The sequence below is a fragment of the Centruroides sculpturatus genome, unplaced genomic scaffold (assembly GCF_000671375.1).
Source record: "Centruroides sculpturatus isolate CEXI.00-Female unplaced genomic scaffold, Cexi_2.0 scaffold2035, whole genome shotgun sequence".
In the NCBI taxonomy this organism is placed as follows: Eukaryota; Metazoa; Arthropoda; class Arachnida; order Scorpiones; family Buthidae; genus Centruroides; species Centruroides sculpturatus.
Genome location: NW_019386296.1, coordinates 1 through 20,196, shown reverse-complemented (window position 1 = coordinate 20,196; position 20,196 = coordinate 1). Strand labels below are relative to the sequence as shown.

The following is a 20,196-nucleotide window of genomic DNA, read 5'->3' as shown; positions in this document are numbered from 1 at the left end:
TAATGCATGTTTTCCAGCAATCCATAATTTCTCATTTTCATCCAAGCCTATTTACTTTAATCGCCCATGTTTTTTTTTCTAGCTTCATCACTAGGAAATCGATGCAGTTTGAATTTAGGAGCTCTATTTGAGTAATTAATTACTGAACAACCCGGCATGATCTATTTTTATATGGTAGCTTTAAGAGCGATATAGATGTATCGGCAGATCTAAAGGCTAAAATAATGATTTCTAACCTTAGTATAGTAAAGTAAGAACTAACTCGATGTTTAGAATCTATATTAGATCGAAATGACCTGGTATATAAAGTTTCCAATTCTGTTATTTATCGTAATAAATAGCTGATTGACATTCGCTTGTCATAAGCGGATCGGAAGCTGGCCTCATAATGGCGTCCATAAACCACGTGATCGGCAGTATCCAATCATATTTTGACCCCCCAGTTGACCATACTCTGTTTATAGAGGGCTCTAGTCCGCCGTTCACGGTTTGGGCTGAATACGTACGCCTGAACCTCCATTATGCTAATTAATTATACATTACAAATTATTATACATACAAACAAATTATATTATACATAGTAATCATTATCATTATTTGCGCTATAAAAATTTGTTGTTTTTTTTTTACTTTCAACTGATGAAATAAATGATTGATTAATCGTTCCAGTGAAAAAAATGAAACCGACAGGTAACAAAAAAGTGAAAAATGTGGAGGTCAAGTATGACTTGTGAACAGCTTTGTCGCATCCTATCATTAATGTAACAAAACACTAAAAGAATTAAGTACAACAGATAAATTTTATAACGATGAATTTGTAAAAAAATTTGTTAAAAATCATTTCTATCTAGCATGCTCGAGTGCTATAATGTATAATCAATGCNCGAATTTCTAGTTTTCATTTTTTAGAATTTTTACAAAATGATGCATAAATAATGTGTAAAAGTAGTTGTTTTTTATGTATGTTATTTTCATTCTATTTAGACAATTTAAAAATTTTAAATATAATTCTATAATAAAATTTATTGTTCTTAACATCTTTCTTTTAATGCTCGAGTGCTATAATGTATAATCAATGCTGTAATTTGATGAAAAATACAAATAAAATATTTTTAAATGTAAACAATCTCTCTTATTTTTGCCAAAAAAAAAAAATATAAACATGAAATAACACAACAATTAAAAACATAAAATACTCGTAACATAACATTGTACAACTCCCGACGCGTCTTGTTCCAACGCCGGGGGGTCTAACTACTTGTTGATTCTCCAGATGACGTCGTAACTCCACAAGCTGTTGTTCCTGCCCGACCTCCAAACTCCTTGTTGATTCTCCAGATGACGAAGCTGTTGCCCTCTCGTTTGCCTGTTTTATAGTAAACCGAATGGCATTAGCCACCTCCGATCGTAATTCTGTGGGCACCTCTGCATTTTGAGGGAGGACGATTAGCTCAGAATATCCTCTATCCTTAACCCTTTTAAGAGCTTGGCGAATAGCGTTTTTATTCACCTCCATAATGTCGATTATATTCTGCACTTCATCAAAAAAATAATAATAATNTTTGATTCAACAATCTCAACTTACAATCTTCTAGAGGGGAGAACATCATTTGTCATGTGTATATTCTGTCCAATAGAGTTCATCCATATTCATTTTTTAAAAAATTGTTCTATTTTTTACATTCTATTTTATCAATCACATGACGATTTAAAATTGTTGAAAACATTTGTTTATATAATTAAACTTTATTTTTTGGTGTTTATGAAGAATGTTTTTTGCAAAAACTGACATGCTGAACCATTAAATTGTTTTACTTTGATAATCTTTTAAGATTGTGTTAATCTCTAGGCTAGATATTATTGGCATACATAAATATCATGTTGCAGTAGAATATTTTATCAATTGTTGCCTCTTGCAATTTTTATTAATTTTATCAAAGTTTAGTAATTATCCTTACCAATGTAAATGGCAAATTGAATATTTTTCCTGTGAATTTTTTACAATATATTTAGAATAAAAGTTAGTGTTTTCCTAAAGTCATTGCTTTTTCCAAGTGTTCCTAAAGGCAACACTGTGACGATGAGTAGTGACTTGTCAATTTATCATGAAGCAAAGCATATCTTGGAAATGATGAGCTCAATAGATTGGAATAATTAGATTGAATAGATTGAATTTATTTCGGAAAATTGTCATTAAACATTAACCAATTAGTTATTGATGAGTATCTATCAATGACTTTAGGAAGACTCTCAATGAATTATATAGTAGTTTATTAATGTTATTCATAAAAATATAAAATGTAATAATAATTTAAAATAAAAAGTTTTTAAATTTTATTTTATTTATNAGTCCAACACCCCCCCCTATAACATGGTAGATACGTTCCGTTCTTTATGAATCGATTTCTTACGAGTCCTTGCCAATCACAGCCCGACACGTGTGAAGTTTACGGACTACAGCTGTTTGAAAGGTTTCCTTCCTTAAAATTAATCGATTCTGGATTAATTCGACTCAACATTTCCAAAATACGTATATTTTTTTTCGGGAATAATCCGTATAGACTACGCTAATTTAATTCTTAATTTAGCATGTATTTTGTGAAAAATAACTTTTCATTCTTCATAAAATGTTAAAAGAATGAAAGTTTCTGTAGAGAAATGTTCATTCTTTTGGCATTACAATTTTAAAAGCTAAAAATAAAATAAAAAATATCTGTGTACATATTATATAAAATCTTTTATTGTATTATGTAAGTCAGTAATTATCAAATCTTTTTGAGTTAGTGGCATACTAACAAGCTAGTATTGCATCTTTAATGTGATACTAGCTTGATGATGCTGTTATAAATATAAATAAAAAGTGAAATTGAAAATCTACATTTATATTAAAAATGCACATCTTCAATTTCACTTTTATGTATATGTAATATATAATTATATATATTTATTATATACTGTATATAAATATGTACTGCACACAAATTATTTTTGAAATTTTGTGGAATTGTTTGAGAACCATTGATCTAAGTATAAAACACAATAGCTTACTTATTTCAGTACAATGGATGGATAATTAATATTAGTCATTAAATTATGTATTTGTTTCAATAGAAACATTTCTATGATGATAAAGATTATGATACAGTTGCTCCAGTACAAGAAAAACTAGATGAACTTAGATATAATGGTTTAAAATATTGGTGAGTAATTTTTCATTTGTGAAAAAATTACATATGCTATTTTATTAAACATAATAGTTTTATTTATCTAAATTATAATTGGAATGGTTACTTTTCCTCATATGATATTTGTGTGGGAATAGGTAAGCATCTAGAAAGGATGGAATTTATAAAGCTTCCGTTAAAGAACTGGCCATCAATTACAGAGAGGCAGATACCTTCTCTTACGCTTGGAGAGATCCTATATGAAATATATTTTGATCTCATTTACAAACCATTGTCCAGCAGGATTATGTCAGTTATTATGTATCTATTCTACCCAATAAAATTTACGTACAGTAGAGCGTCGTTTATCCGAATCAATTGGGGACTGGGGTTGTTCGGATAACCGATTACGTACGAAAAATATATTAACCTATCCCGTGTTGACATTTTTCTCCGTTGCGTGTCGCTTTGCGTTGAATTTTCGTCGATGTTAAGCCTAACATAAACTTTTTAAAATAATAATCGTGGCTATTGTATCGCTAAAAATTATTTTTTTAGTTTGTACAAACAAAATAAATATATTGAAAAATATAAAAACAATAAATAAATTATACTTCAAAAGTTAATTTAGTTCAAAATTAACTTTTGAATCAAAAACGTAAAATTTAAAATTGTTGAAAACATTTGTTTATATAATTAAACTTTATTTTTTGGTGTTTATGAAGAATGTTTTTTGCAAAAACTGACATGCTGAACCATTAAATTGTTTTACTTTGATAATCTTTTAAGATTGTGTTAATCTCTAGGCTAGATATTATTGGCATACATAAATATCATGTTGCAGTAGAATATTTTATCAATTGTTGCCTCTTGCAATTTTTATTAATTTTATCAAATTTTAGTAATTAGCCTTACTAATGTAAATGTCAAATAGAATATTTTTCCTGTGAATTTTTTACAATATATTTAGAATAAAAGTTAGTGTTTTCCTAAAGTCATTGCTTTTTCCAAGTGTTCCTAAAGGCAACACTGTGACGATGAGTAGTGACTTGTCAATTTATCATGAAGCAAAGCATATCTTGGAAATGATGAGCTCAATAGATTGGAATAATTAGATTGAATAGATTGAATTTATTTCGGAAAATTGTCATTAAACATTAACCAATTAGTTATTGATGAGTATCTATCAATGACTTTAGGAAGACTCTCAATGAATTATATAGTAGTTTATTAATGTTATTCATAAAAATATAAAATGTAATAATAATTTAAAATAAAAAGTTTTTAAATTTTATTTTATTTATTATTATACATTATACATTATACTTTAATTAAAAATGATTTAAAATACATTTAGATAAAGTTGCAACTCGGGGTGAAAGATTAGAATCTCTTGTAGACAAAACAGAAAACCTTAGTTCTGTATTTTTTTTTAATTTATCTGTTAATACTTAAATAAGAAAAAATATTTTGAATTATAAGTAGGATGAAATAAATCAGTATACAGTGGAACCTCGGTATACGACCTTAATCCGTTCCTAATGTTTGGACTTTTACCGAATTGGACGTATACCAAACCAACCTTTCCCATAAGAAGTAATGTAAAAATGATTAATCCGTTCTCATGTGAAAAAAATGGCTGGCTTTAACACCTCGCTTTCCTGGCTAATTCCTGCTTGATTTTTCATGAGATCAGCATGTATCTTTTTAGCTTTCTTGCAAATAATTGCTTCTGATAGGATGTCGCCAGCACACTGTTTTTCAGTTATCCAAGCAAAAGCAATTTCTCAACATGATCTAATGTCTTCAATCTCTGTTTAGAACTTGATTTAACCCCTTTCACAACGTTAGCAGATTTAATAATGTCTTTATTTTTCGCGATTGTCGATATCGTCGTTCTCGGAATATGGCATGCAACAGTTAAAATCTGGAACACGCATGCCACCTTCATATTTCTCAACAATCTCTTTTTTCAGTTTCATTGTGATTCTAGTCATTTTTTAGTTTTCTGTTGCTTTTTATTTTCCTTTTCGCAATTCATGATTAATAAAAATAATAAAATTTTACTTACAAATTAAAATCAGAAGAAATTTAACAAAGTTATAAACAGTGGCAGCGCTTACGTTTAGTCTGGTCTAGTACACCGATAGTGCTACTTGTTCATAGAGGGCGCGTATAATTGAATTAAGTCGTATACCGAACAAAATTTGTTTCGTCCAAACAGGACGTATTCCGAATTTGACGTATTCTAAAGCAGACGTATACCGAGGTACCACTGTACTTAGATATAAAGCTAAACTCAATGCACATCATTTCAATATGGCTAATAATTAATTAGCCATATAGTAGTCCATTATTTGATTATAAAATAAATCAAATTGTAGATTTTGAAAAATTTTCAAAATAGAAATGACAAAATTTTTTATTTTTAATTATCGATATTATGGAATTAAATTTACCAGCAGAAAAACCTTTCTTGGTGGTGATATGAAATTTTAAGTTGTGGATTTTCTAATAAAATAATTCAGAAATGTTTTTTTAAACTTCTGCTTTGATGTTTGCAGGAGAACGGTAATATAGAATTCATTTTCAGAATGTTGTAGCTTTAATTTTATCAATTTTGACATACGAATTTCTAGTTTTCATTTTTTAGAATTTTTACAAAATGATGCATAAATAATGTGTAAAAGTAGTTGTTTTTTATGTATGTTATTTTCATTCTATTTAGACAATTTAAAAATTTTAAATATAATTCTATAATAAAATTTATTGTTCTTAACATCTCATTTTTTTATTTTTGTATAAAGTGAAATTTTAGTACTGCAGGGATGTTTTTAATCACTCTATGTATACAAATATTTTTACAGTATTACATTAATAAACTGTTAAAATAAAATGTATTTATTTATTTAAAATAAATCATATTGAAATATTATTATTAAATATTTCAGGCTATAACATTTCGGAAATCTAGCAGAAATTTGGCTCGTTCGATGCTGTTGAAAAATATTAAAATTACAATTATTATAGTTGCTACTATAATTGTAAGTATTAAAGTTTTTTCATTTATATTTCATTATTTACATTTAAAATTCTTTGTTTTAATGTTTATAATTTTATTATTTTTAGATTATACTATACTTTATTGTGAGTGCTGCATGCGGTGGATTAGATTGGAAAAAGTGTGTGCAATGATGGTAAAACAATTGAATATTTTGTAAAGTTTTATATCAAAGAAAATATTATCCTGATATCTTTAGGGAACAAAAAAGAAAAACTTGTATATAATTGTGTCACAGAATTTCTGATTATTAATTATACTATACTTTATTGTGAGTGCTGCATGCAGTGGATTAGATGGGAAAAGGTGTGTGCAATGATGGTAAAATAATTGAATATTTTGTAAAGTTTTATATCAAAAAGAAATATTATCCTGACATTTTTGTTATCTAAAGAAGAAAAAACTTGCACTTCTCATATTTCAATGTGCATTTTGAGTATATTCTCTTAACGGAATACAGTGCCAATTTTGTTCCATTGATAAGTACCTAAAAAAACTTATAGTATTGGAACTATCTTTTTATTTTGGTTTTTTAATGAGTTAGATTCAAATTGTCTTTAATTTGAGAAGAGAACTATTTCCACAAATTATTAACCATTATATATTGCAGTAATGAATATATACATGAATTGTAAATATTTACATATCAGAAATGTTTGATGACAAAGAGTAAATAAATGTAAAAATAAACATATATTTTTATCCAAAGAAGTGAGTTTCAAAAGCGTCTTCTTTTAATTATTTCTGGTTTCCAATTAATGGGATGAGTTTCTTCCGTCTGAAAAGAAAGAACATATCAAATACTTTTTTTGTATTTTTTATATTGATATTGAAATTTTATAATTTCAGTAAATTGTTATGTATTAACAATTATATATTTGATAAGATTAAACATTTCTTAAACTTATAAAAGCATTAATTAGGATAGATTTTTCAATCCATTCACATAGAATAAACATTCATATTGCATAAAATAATTAGATTAATGCTATAGTGAAAACACCATTCAAGCCTATTATTAGGTGATTACATACAGTAGCAGTCACAAATCTCATTTATACATCTATTCCAAATAAGCAATAAATTTGTTTAGGCCTGCTGCATGAAAATTGGATTGGATGATTATGGAGCCATTGATTAATAAATACCTTCAGTTTATCATCAGTATTGAAATGCTTTCCACAAAGTTTGGGGTCTGTTCAAAAAATAACTGAACTTTTTTAATTGGGCAGAAACGGAGTGTTCTAGCATTATGAGGTTTGAAAAATTTTATGAAAATATTTCAACTTTTGAATCAAGCTTATGGAGGCAATGCTCTAGATTGTTTGCAGTATTGTGAATGATTGACAACCACTTTTGAATTGAGTAAATCAGTTGAAGATGACCCTCGACCAGGAAGACCTTTGATCTCAACTGATGACACTCACATTCAGAAAATCTAGGATCTGGTGCATGCAAATCGTTGTCTGACTGTCAGAGAACTTGCAGAAGAGGTTTGACAACCCTATTGCATGAGAATTTGCAATATGATATAAAAGTGTTAGAAGGCCAAACCTTATAGCATCGCCTTTGAAAAAGAAAAATGAAGAGTTTTAGAGGAAAGAAAAGTAAAGAATGATAGGAAAATGTGAAATGGGAACTGTGGCACCATTGAGTTCCATTTATTGAGTATATTTTAATTACAACACATGGGGTGTAGCCCACAGAAAACTGTAGTCAAAATATATAGAGAATAAGTCCCCAATTCCCACACCAGATGTTCTCAAGGTCATCCAGCTGTGTAAACAATGACTCATCAGTGTCAAATTTCACAGAAAGGGGAGACAAAGGAAGTTAAACTTTGAAGCTTTTTCTTCAAAATTAACACATTTCTTTCGTTTTTTTCAGTTTTAAGTATTTTTTATGTTTAATTACATTAAATTAATTAATCAGTGGGCGTTAAGGGGAAAATTTTTTTTTGAATTTTTGGAATGTTTTTTAGGTCCCCAAATTTTTTCAAAATTTTTTGCCCGCGCGAAAAAATTTTATCGCGATTTTAATGAGCCTTTGATAATTGCTTTTTAATGTTTTTTTAACCCCTTAAGGACATTAATGATTATAAAATATCAAAAATCTCAATTTAATTAAACGAAAGAAATGAGTTTATTTTGAAGAAAAAGCTTCAAATTTAATTTTCCTTTGTCTCGTCTTTCTGTGAAATATAACACCGATGAGTCATTGTTTACACAGCTGGATGACCTTGAACACAGCTGGTGTCGTATTTCCCGGGACATTCTCAGACGTCTCGGGAGGAGAAGGGTTTAAAGTAGGGTGACTAGAAATTAAACGTATATTTTTAAAAAATTATAATTTTTATTGCGATTTCCGACCCCCCTAATTAATTAAACATATATATAATAAAATCTATTAATTAAAAAAATTAAAAAACTATCGGAGGTCGTTTTTGACATCAGAAAGCAGCTTTAAATAACTTTACCGAAGGAAAATCGGTGCACTACAACTTTAGAACGATTAATTAATTTTGATAAAAAACTCCCATTAACGGATACCCTGACCATTCTCCATACAAAGACTCCTCTAGCAGTGGATATCACCTATCTCACTAATGGATATTGCCAAATCTCCAAGTGGTCTATTTTTGAACCCTACCAAAGATGAACTTTTACAGTTGGAATGTGACAACCAGATCTTTCAACTATAGGTATTTATCACCAAGTAAACCTCGTGAACTCTCTCTCTTGCGACCACCTACCATGTATAGGTCAGTTATTTTGAAATAGTATGATGTATATCATCTAAGTCTTTTTCCTTTACAAATAAACAATTGTTTAGTTAATCTAGTCTCTGCATGCATCCTTCCTGATTGCTCATTCACGCCATTCATGTAACCTATTTTCTAATCAAACTGCTGTCGTGGCTTCTATGTCAAGCAGGACACGGTGGTGTCAGTCCTGACAGGGTACCAAAGAAGTTCCAACTCTCCGGTCACATATGTAAACTTAGTAACAATATCAAAAATATAATTCATTACATATTCCCAAAATAAATTGTATATGGAAAATACTATTATCAGTCCATAATAATAGATAGTTAAATGGCTGAGGCAGCTAAGGCATCATCCTACTGCTCTGAGGACCTGGAATCAAATCCAAACAAGCTACCTCAAGGCCGAACATTCTCAGATAAACTGCCATAAGTAATTCCTATCAGCGGAATAGCGTGGGTGTCAGCCGCCGGGGGTGGAGGAAAATTTCGCCGTCCCATTATTCAGGTAGGTCAATCAAAAAGACTAAAATTCAATTTCGTGACAGAATAAGTAATGAAAAATTCCGTGTTAGTGTAGCCACCTGTTTAAAATAGCTCCATTGGATATTGGAGGTGCATATGAATATGAATGAATCGTACAAGAAAAAGAAGAAAAAAAAAAAGGGTCGATAGGTTGCGCAGGGTATCTCTGGGTGAAATTAATAGTTCATCCAGACAGTGAATCAATTCCCAGACTGTCCAGATGGTAACACTACCGTAGGTGCAATGAAAATATAGAATAAAATGGTTCAAATTTTTACAAGATATTATTATTTATTGTGAAATTTTGCTGCCCCTCTAAAAAGTGCCCCCCACTACACTATGCCACTGATTCCTATCTTTTACCATCCAAATCCACAATAAGGTATGATTAAATATGCCCTCTTAGTGACCACAACAGTCAAATATTTTTCATAGTCCACCAATATGTGATATAAATGTTTCTAGTACAGTTGTAAGTCTTTTGCCAAGATGAAAGTATAGGAAATCTCTAGTTTGGATATTCTTCAAAATTAATTAATCTTTTTAGATTTAGTCAGAAAACATTGCAATTTAATTGTTATTATTATTATTTCAACATTAAAATCACTAAGTTTTCAAAACCTTCTAAACTAAAAAGTTATTGACATGGTTTCACAACAAATACAAATAAAAAGTCATATTTTTAAAAATTTAAATACAGTAGAATCTGCTTGTTGTAATTACTTTGGGACTCCTTTATTGATAACATTAAGTGGGATATGTAAAAAATTACAATTATTGGAAATTTTGATTTTATTGACCTTGACATTAAAGATATGCTAAAACAAATAAAAACGAATAACTTCATTTATTAACAGTAATTCATTCAGTGTTATTTTGTCTTTTTTTGTGGTTCCATCTTTTACAACTAGCATATAATTGAAGTAAGAAATTCCAGCAATTTAATTAATGTACTACAAGTAAATAACGATTAACACAATTACATTTAATTTTCAATGTACTGGTTAAGGCTGATAACATTTGCATATTATATGAAGATAATAAATAGAACAAACTCATAAAACTTAAATTAAAATACTTTGCTTATTGTATTTAAAAGAATATGTATTTTGGGAAATGATAATTATGAGCAGATTCTATTGTAAATATTTATATAAAAGTATAACTTACTGCAGTCTCATCTTCTTTAAATATTTTGACAGTTTTATCTGCTTCAGCTGTCAATAATCTACTACCACTTTGATCAAACATACAGGCAAATATTCCTGCTTCACTGTCAATAGAACCTGGTTGAACAGGTGCTTGTAATCTTTGGAAATTATAACCTGTTCTCCAATCCCAAAAGAAAAGCGTTCCATTATCTCCTACAAAATTTTAAATAGAAGGATAAATGTATTCATTTTCAAACTGTAAAATAATAATTAGCAAAATTTTATTTAAAAAATTTACCTCCAGATACTAAGACATTGTCAGCATTTATTCCTAAACAGTTTACGATAGCTGTGTGCCCTTGAAGATTCTGAATGTATTTACCATCAGGGCATTTCCATTGTTTGATATTATCTGGTGCTCCAGATGCAAACATATAACTGTAAACACACAAAATTAGATTATATTCAGGGTCAAATTAAACTTTACAAAAATTTAATATACTTCATTCTATGTAGTATATAGCAGTTAGAGAATTGTTTAAATAATTGGAATTAAGTCTCTAAATCTAGCCATTATAATTTTCAGAAACTGAAAAACTAAAAATTTCTTTTAAATCTTCAAAACTGATTCATAATTAAAAATAAAAATTTTGAATTTGTAAAATGTTGATTAACAAAGAAGATAACCAAACTATAATTGCAATAAAATTATAAAAATTAGTTAATGATTTTTTTAAACCTTTCATAGAAAATTTTGAGATTCTCTCTTTTAATAAATACAGAAATTTAGTAAATTATCTATTTCCTGCCATTCCTCCATAATTATTTATTTTTCATATGTTTTGACATTAAGTGTGTATTATGATGAATACATTTTATGTTTATTTTTCTCTTGTTTGATTTAATAATGAAAAAATGTTAATACATAATGACCATTAAATTCAAAATATTTTATATCTATATTTATTTCAGTCATTAATTTTACTAAAAACACTTCATTATTTTTAATAGAATTATTTATATTCTATATTTTTTATAAAATTTTGTTGTAGAAACATTTCAGAATCCATTGAATTAATGAGATCAGTTCCTTAGTTTTACAGTTCATAAAAATTATATTTCATATTAGATAAACAGATTTATAAAAATTTAAAAATTCATTGAGCTAATCAATAAGTTTAACTTTGCAAGTACTTACAGTCTAGGATGTATCAAAAGTGCTCTGACACTTTTTTTATGTTGTGTCAATGTAACTCTAGATTTTCCAGCAACTAAATCCCATAACCTGATGGTACAGTCATGACTGCCTGTCATTACCTGAATAAATTTAAAATAATAATGAATATTTGCATTTTTGATATTAGAAAAAATTATACACTTTTATTATTTAATAAAATTTTTTGCATAATTAAAAATATTGAAGAAAATATAACACAATTTATCCAGAAAGTTCACTATATGAATTATGTTATCTACTGTGTAATACATGAAATACTTACTGTGATGTCTTAGTAAGCAACTGTTATTTTCCTCCTCAGTTCCGATTCATTTGTATTGAATAATATACTTTGTGAATTTTTGATCTCATCACTTTGTGAGAGATGGAATATCAAAGCTAAAGGATGACCATTTATCCCAGCCACTGAAGAGTGGCCAAAGGAGTAAATGCCCTTCTATAACCAACACCAACAAAATTTTGCGTCTAAAGAACAAACTTCAATCATCTGTTCAAGGAGATAATGGATCATCTACTCAAAAATATCTGATGTGCTCCACTTTGTTTGCACTGAAGTGAAGAATGGTTTATTGACTCTTCATACAAGAGCAGCAGCATATTATGCTATTGTCATATGAAGATATGCTAATGCACACTTTAATAATTATAACCTGATTTCTGGGAAAATACTAGGTGATAACAATTCTGCATCTTTCATTTACCAGACCTAGCTCTGCTAGAATTGTTTCCAAAATTCAAGATTCCCATGAAGAGGACATATAGGTCAAGCCACAAAATTTAGAAGATATTGAGACGGTTTTCTGGTGGTTGGTCAAAAAAGGATTTCACAAAAGTATTCCAGGAACTTCTGGAATGATGCAAGTTATGTATTGAACAAAGAAATATGTTGAAAAGTCAATCCATAAAATATTCATTTTTTATTGAATCACTCTGAAAACTTTCTGGACATACCAAGTATGTATTTAGCTATTCAGACAGAATAATTCTGTATGCTTTTGCTTTCTGCACACACAAATTTATAATTTTATCTAAAAATATTTATTATAATCCTTTTAGAAATATTTCAAATATGTAGTACTTCAATTTGGAAAAATCTATATTAAACTATTAAAATATATTAAATTATAATTTATCTGATTTCTCCAGAAAACTCATAATTACAATTGCTTAGTATACAGGGGGTGCAAAAGTAGATACAATGGTACCTCAGGATACGAACGCCCCAGCATACGAAATTTTCAGGATACGACATGAAATTCAAACATATTTTTGCTCCATGATACGAACAAAAACTCACCATACGATGTTACATTAGTTCGCAGCGCCATTTTTTATTTACTTCTGTTCATTGGTCTCAGTCCGCGTGTTTGCTTTGTTGTGGAAGAATCTCGCTCAATAAAGGAAATCTTGAGGTATTATCAGAAAGTGACTGATTTTATTGAAAAGAAACATCCCAAAAAGGTTCACACTAGATGTATTGCTGCTCAGTTTAATGACATTTGCCTTAGTCATTTTAGAAACATTTTAAAAAGTAGGCAAAGCCAAACCTCTTTGGATAGATATTTTACCAAGTGACCTCCATCCAGTGAAAGTGCTGGTGGAAGTNTACTCTAATCCTGTGGATAATATTTGACATCCAGAGCTGTTTTTAAGCCATCAACATTGTTACAGAAATTCAATGTGTTGTTAGTTGCTAGATAACAAAAAACTTTTTTCTCTATTTAAGTCTAAATTCAGTAATGTTTGTACTTGGGTGGAGAAGATTGTATTCCTGTAACCTGGAACCCAACAGATTAGCCTTTTGCTTACTTAACTCCAAGTTATGGACTAAATCATTTAGATCTGCTTGAGTTAAGAAATGTCTGACTAGATCACTAGTACCCTGATACAAAGAGTAATGAAGAATTGTCATCATCTGAAAAAAATAACTATTTTCTTCACTTTTACTGTCAGTTTCATTTATAGATCCTGAAAGTACTAGAAGTCTTTCTGAGTGTGGCATTGGTCTTATTGCAGAAAGTAAGTCTGGGTAAACTATGTGTGTCATAGATTTTCTGTATGTAGTTCCTATGTATTTGTTAGGCAAAAATAACAATCAGTGAGATAGTCTTTTTTCTTTCTCCATATCATCAGTACATCAAACAGAGTTTTTATCACTTTAACTTAATTTGACTTGCAAGTTAACATCATTCTGTCAATTAACACAACTGTAAACATCTAAAACAGGGGATAAGAAGTTGATGTTGCCACCTACTCTACCAAAAATTTCCCACAATTGTCACAAACTGTGAATTTGAATAAAAAATGAATTTTATATACTTATAACTAAAAGACTGTACTTGATACGGAAATTCTGATTCAAGATTTGAATTCCTCTCAACAAAATGCCTCATAAACACTTATTTTCATCTAAGAAAAAAATCTTTGTGGAACAGTGTTGTTAAAGCAGACTTCATTTCATAAAATTTAACTAATCTAATTTAACTAAAAAAAAATAGGTATTTTTTTAAAGTTAAGATTAGTTAAATTTTATGAAATGAAGTCTGCTTTAACAACACTGTTCCACAAAGATTTTTTTCTTAGATGAAAATAAGTGTTTATGAGGCATTTTGTTGAGAGGAATTCAAATCTTGAATCAGAATTTCCGTATCAAGTACAGTCTTTTAGTTATAAGTATATAAAATTCATTTTTTATTCAAATTCACAGTTTGTGACAATTGTGGGAAATTTTTGGTAGAGTAGGTGGCAACATCAACTTCTTATCCCCTGTTTTAGATGTTTACAGTTGTGTTAATTGACAGAATGATGTTAACTTGCAAGTCAAATTAAGTTAAAGTGATAAAAACTCTGTTTGATGTACTGATGATATGGAGAAAGAAAAAAGACTATCTCACTGATTGTTATTTTTGCCTAACAAATACATAGGAACTACATACAGAAAATCTATGACACACATAGTTTACCCAGACTTACTTTCTGCAATAAGACCAATGCCACACTCAGAAAGACTTCTAGTACTTTCAGGATCTATAAATGAAACTGACAGTAAAAGTGAAGAAAATAGTTATTTTTTTCAGATGATGACAATTCTTCATTACTCTTTGTATCAGGGTACTAGTGATCTAGTCAGACATTTCTTAACTCAAGCAGATCTAAATGATTTAGTCCATAACTTGGAGTTAAGTAAGCAAAAGGCTAATCTGTTGGGTTCCAGGTTACAGGAATACAATCTTCTCCACCCAAGTACAAACATTACTGAATTTAGACTTAAATAGAGAAAAAAGTTTTTTGTTATCTAGCAACTAACAACACATTGAATTTCTGTAACAATGTTGATGGCTTAAAAACAGCTCTGGATGTCAAATATTATCCACAGGATTAGAGTAATAGTATGAAGGAAAGTGGATGCCTTCCATGTTAAGCTGATTATTGTTGGATTATCATGAGAGACAAGAAAGACAGTCATCAGAAAAAAAATCATTTTGTTTATATGAAAGATTTTATTTTAATTCTTTCACAGAATAAGTATTATATAATAATATTTTTGTGAATATTATTTCACATACCTCATTTATGAATTTTTATTATTATATACTAGGAATAAAGTAAGACTTACATTGAGTAAACTCATGTAATAACTTAAATCAATCTTTATAATTCCAATTATTCAAACATTCTTAATATTTTAAATTTTCCTAACTAAAAAAAAATCTAAATATAGATGAGAAATTGGCATAAAAATTGCAATATGTATCATACACACAGTTTTTTTTTTGTTTTTCTGCAATAGAACAGTGTAAGGCAGAGATTCCACTACCATAAAAATGGCATAAAACCCCTCGCCATAAAAGCTTTTAATCACGTGACCCTGATATTTTATGCCTGATCAGGTCGTAAAACCAGCGCAAAAGCGAGTTGAGCAGTGTTCAACTTTCGATGTGAATACGGCTGTAAAGCAGTACCTTCCACCAATCAGAAGTCAGTGAAATCTAGGTCATTGTGACATGGTGCTAAAATGGTGAAAAAATGAGCTTTTGTGTATGTTCCCTCATGGCTACTCTAGAATAGATCCAAAAAGATTTATCAAAAACATCTGAAAGTATTCGTGTATCTATGACAAGAGGTAACCCAATTATAATAATGGATGCCAAAGGAAAGTCCTTCAATTTAGAGGAGTATATAATAAAAAAGCTAAGCTTACAAGTGCTGTATATTATCTTAATAATATGATAATAAAAGTTAATATATGAAAGAAAAAATATTATTTTTACTATATTTGTAATTATAGTAGACTACAGAAAAAACTCGTAGAATAGAATCATTGTCTTTATATCGATGTATCATGTATACAACCGTCTTCCATTTCTACTAATTCACATGCGAAGAAGTATTTACTTTTGACACTTGGGGCATCACCGTCGCCATAAAAACTTCATTACCGAACCTCCACCGCAATCCAGATGCAAACACAAATATGTCACACGATTAAAAGCTTTTAAGGCAAGGGGTGTTACGCCATTTTTACAGTAGTGGAGTCTCGGCGTAATATAGTTCATAAATTATGTGATGACAAGAGCATAACTTGTTTAAAATTTAAAAAAAATTGGAATAAGGATGTTAGTTAATGCTTGATAAAATTTATTTATTTATTACATTTCATTTTCAGTGAATTCAGTTAAAGTTTTATCAGTTCAAAAAATATCAACATGAATGTTCAAAAAATATCAACAGTTTAAATGAAATGGCTAACTTCTTGTTAGCCATTTCATTTAAACTGTGTTTGAAGCTTACAGAAATGATAAAAATTAAATATCCCTGTTCTATTTTTTAATAATACAGTAGAACCTCGATTATCCGGACCTCTATTATCCGGATTTTCGATTATCCGGATTGTTCAAAATAAACAAAAATTTTACGAATTTGCTGATTTGCACTTATCGAATTACGATACTGTTTATGTACTTTTTTTGTTTCAGCAACGTCTCACCCAGCACAGTGGTCTTAAACTCTTAAATATATTTTGTGTCGTAATAAAAATATAACTTGACATACGTATTTATAAATAATTTATTTTCAAATTACATCATTTCTATGACCAAGGGCGGCGTAAGGCATGGGCAACGTGGGCCACCGGCTATGCCTCGCGGTCCGAAGGGCCTCGCGCCTCGAAGGTTTATGCATTACTTAAAAGCCGCGAACGCGACGAAAAAATTTTACTCGTCATAAAACGATAAATAGTTTGTCAAATTTTTATTCATAAAAATGCAGTTTCAACTGCTTTTTATTTTATAAAATCCGTCTTCTTGCGCCACCAGAGGGCCTTTTAAACAATAGGTAGTCTGTTAGCGTTGGTCAGTAGTAGTCCAAATTCAATACGAACGTTTGTTTCTTGAAAATTTGATCACGATTTAAATACAGTATTTACTTTTAATATTACCGATATGTCATCGAAAAGAAAACGTGTTGTATTATCATTAAAAGACAAATTAAAGTATTTTTTCGATTATCCGGATTTTTCCTTATCCGGACTACCTTTATCCCCAATTAGTCCGGATAATCGAGGTTCTACTGTACTTAATATCAAGTTAACATTTCTTTGATCTAAAATACCAAAATGTCTATTCAAAGATGACTTAAACACACAAATACAATAAATACAATATTAATTACTTTATCAATATGTTCAAAAAATATACAGAAAAGAAATTTCTTTTTCTACATATAGTAATATAGATTTTTGCTAATTGATGTTATTATTTTTTAGAATTAATAAAAGATTGACACCAAAAGATAATAAATACAAACATTTATTTTGGTTTTCATTTCTCAAAAGTTAATTTAATGCATACTTAAATCTACAATTTTTTGCAAGCTAAACAGTAACATTACTTACACAGACCTATAACTTGTTCAATAAAATATGAGCTGCTTAATATGGTAAATCCTAATGGACTGTAATTGTCAGGCCATGAAATAGTATGCTGAAATTCTGCTTTGTTCATTCAATTATTGTTTAGAAAACACTATATAAAGTTTAGCAAAACTGCAAAAAGTAATGCCATTATGTGTAAATAAAGGAAAATATTGCATGGTCAAACTAAACTGAAGCTCTAGTTTTAAATGTGCATAATTATTTTAGTCATTAAAATTTGCTTTATAGCATTATTATTAGCACGACAAATATTGCATCATGTGTCTTAACCATCAACAAGACTAACTAGCCACTCATTGAAAATAAATATGAAAAGTTCATCTTTCCTTGAATAGACTATAGTAATGTATCTAGTAATGTAGACTGCTACATTATAAATTAACATAAATTTAAAATTACGTAATGATAACAGATTTAGCTTGCAGGGATTGCAAATTTAAATTTCTTTGCAGTGATATAACTTTAAATTATTAATACTAATAGTATAAAATTACTTCTGTAAAAGTTCGTCCGATGGATAATTATTTCTAATAAAATAAAATTGAAGACAAAACTGGAAGGTCAGTTGCTGAAAATGTTTTAGTCTTGGAACACAAGTAATAAATGGTGATCCTTTTTTGGACAGTTTTGTCTTCAATTTTATTTTATTAAGTATAAAATTACTTGTTTCTTAAAGTTATTATGAAATGGCAACTTCACCTGGTTCTAATAACAAATTCATTCAATCATTAAATCTCAACATTTAGACAATCATATAAAAATAGTCCAGATAATTGATAATCTGATTTGCAATTTAATTGATCATTGTTTAAATTACATTAAAAATTTTTATGTAATTATCTCTTAATTTATAATTTAACATTAGTTATTTTAGCAATTAAAAAGTTAAATTTTTTGGAATTTACTGACAATTTTATATACTTTATTTAAATTATTTACCTGTGGTTCAACTGCTTGACACTGTACACTTGCTACAGTATTTGTGTGACCTGATAAAGTATGAATATTGGCTTTTGTTCTCATATCCCAAACCTATGAGGAAATAAAATTTTGTATTTTTTGATTATAAATGATAAATATATAAAAAGTAATAAATTATTTTCAACTGAAGTAGTCTTCTAACCTAATCTAATCAATTATTACAGAAATGAAATGTATTTTCAGAAATAAAAAGTTCAATTTAAGTAAAACATATATTGTAATTTTAAACTTTTCAAATCTATATATTACTCTTTTGTTGTATCATTCTTTATAACATTAAATGTAGCAAAATAAAATAATAAAATACAGTAGAGCGCCGATTATCCGAAAGTCAATCATCCGAAAGAATTCCAGTCGACAAATTTAAATTTTCGCCAGTGCTGTGGTGTTGGGCTACTCAAATATTTTACGTTTTTGATACTAAATTAACTTCTGAAGTATAATTTTTTATTGTTTTATATATTTTTCAATATATTTATTTTGTTTGTATAAAATAAAAAAATAATTTTTAACGATACAATAGTCTTCGTTAGGCTTAACATCAATAAAAATTCAACGTGAAGCGACACGCAATGGAGAAAAATGTCAAGATGAGATAAATTAATATATTTTTTCATACATAATCGGTTATCCGAAACATCGATCTTCCGAACAACCCCAGTCCCCAACTGATTTGGATAATCGACGCTCTACTGTATATCCATATATATTTAACATATGAGAATGTGTTACATATTCAGACTATGGAATAGGTAAACTAAAGAAATATAAACATTGAATATGTTCAAACAAAAGACCATTTTCAAATTTAGAATATATATGCAATATTTTTTTAATAATAGAAATTATTTCAGATACAAAAAAGAATGGTCAATTCCAGTCAAGTATTCTAACAGTTTTGTTCAGTTCATTTTTTATAATAAAGTTTATCATCTGTTGTTTCCTCCAATATATTAACAAGCAATTAAGACATTTACAATTCTTAATTGCTTAATTATTTGCTTAATTCAAAGACTGAAACTAAGGTTCTATTAAAATCACTAATCATTGTTGGGCAATTTCACATTAGCAGAAATAATATAAAATTTAAGTAAACTTTTTATTCTTTATGAATACAGAAATAGCAATAAAAAAATTCATGTCTGTATTAATGGCTTCCATATTTTGCAATTCACCACATACTATCTATCAAGTCAGTCCATAAGTTCATGCGTATTTTTATCTACAAAAAAAAAAAACAACTAAAAGTTTTAATTAAATTTTATTTCAATCTATAATGTATTCACCATTATTTTGTACAATTTCTTGTCATCTTGATGGTAGCTTTTTAATCCCGTCTTTGTAAAATGACTTTGGTTTTGAATCAAAATATTCAGAAATAG

At 28.7% G+C, this 20,196-nt stretch overlaps 1 protein-coding gene across 1 annotated transcript; it reads right to left on the bottom strand.

Annotated features, from left to right (window-relative positions):
- Positions 1-6,671: 6,671 nt before the first annotated feature.
- On the bottom strand, positions 6,672-18,872 carry LOC111614462 (pleiotropic regulator 1-like). The gene is made up of 5 exons (XM_023355842.1): positions 18,773-18,872; positions 11,863-11,981; positions 10,963-11,102; positions 10,684-10,877; positions 6,672-7,003 (listed from the first exon to the last, which is right to left on the bottom strand). Exons 1-5 carry the CDS (start codon positions 18,854-18,856, stop codon positions 6,944-6,946), a joined length of 597 nt encoding a protein of 198 aa, XP_023211610.1. The 5' UTR covers positions 18,857-18,872; the 3' UTR covers positions 6,672-6,943.
- Between the last annotated feature and the right edge of the window lie 1,324 nt (positions 18,873-20,196).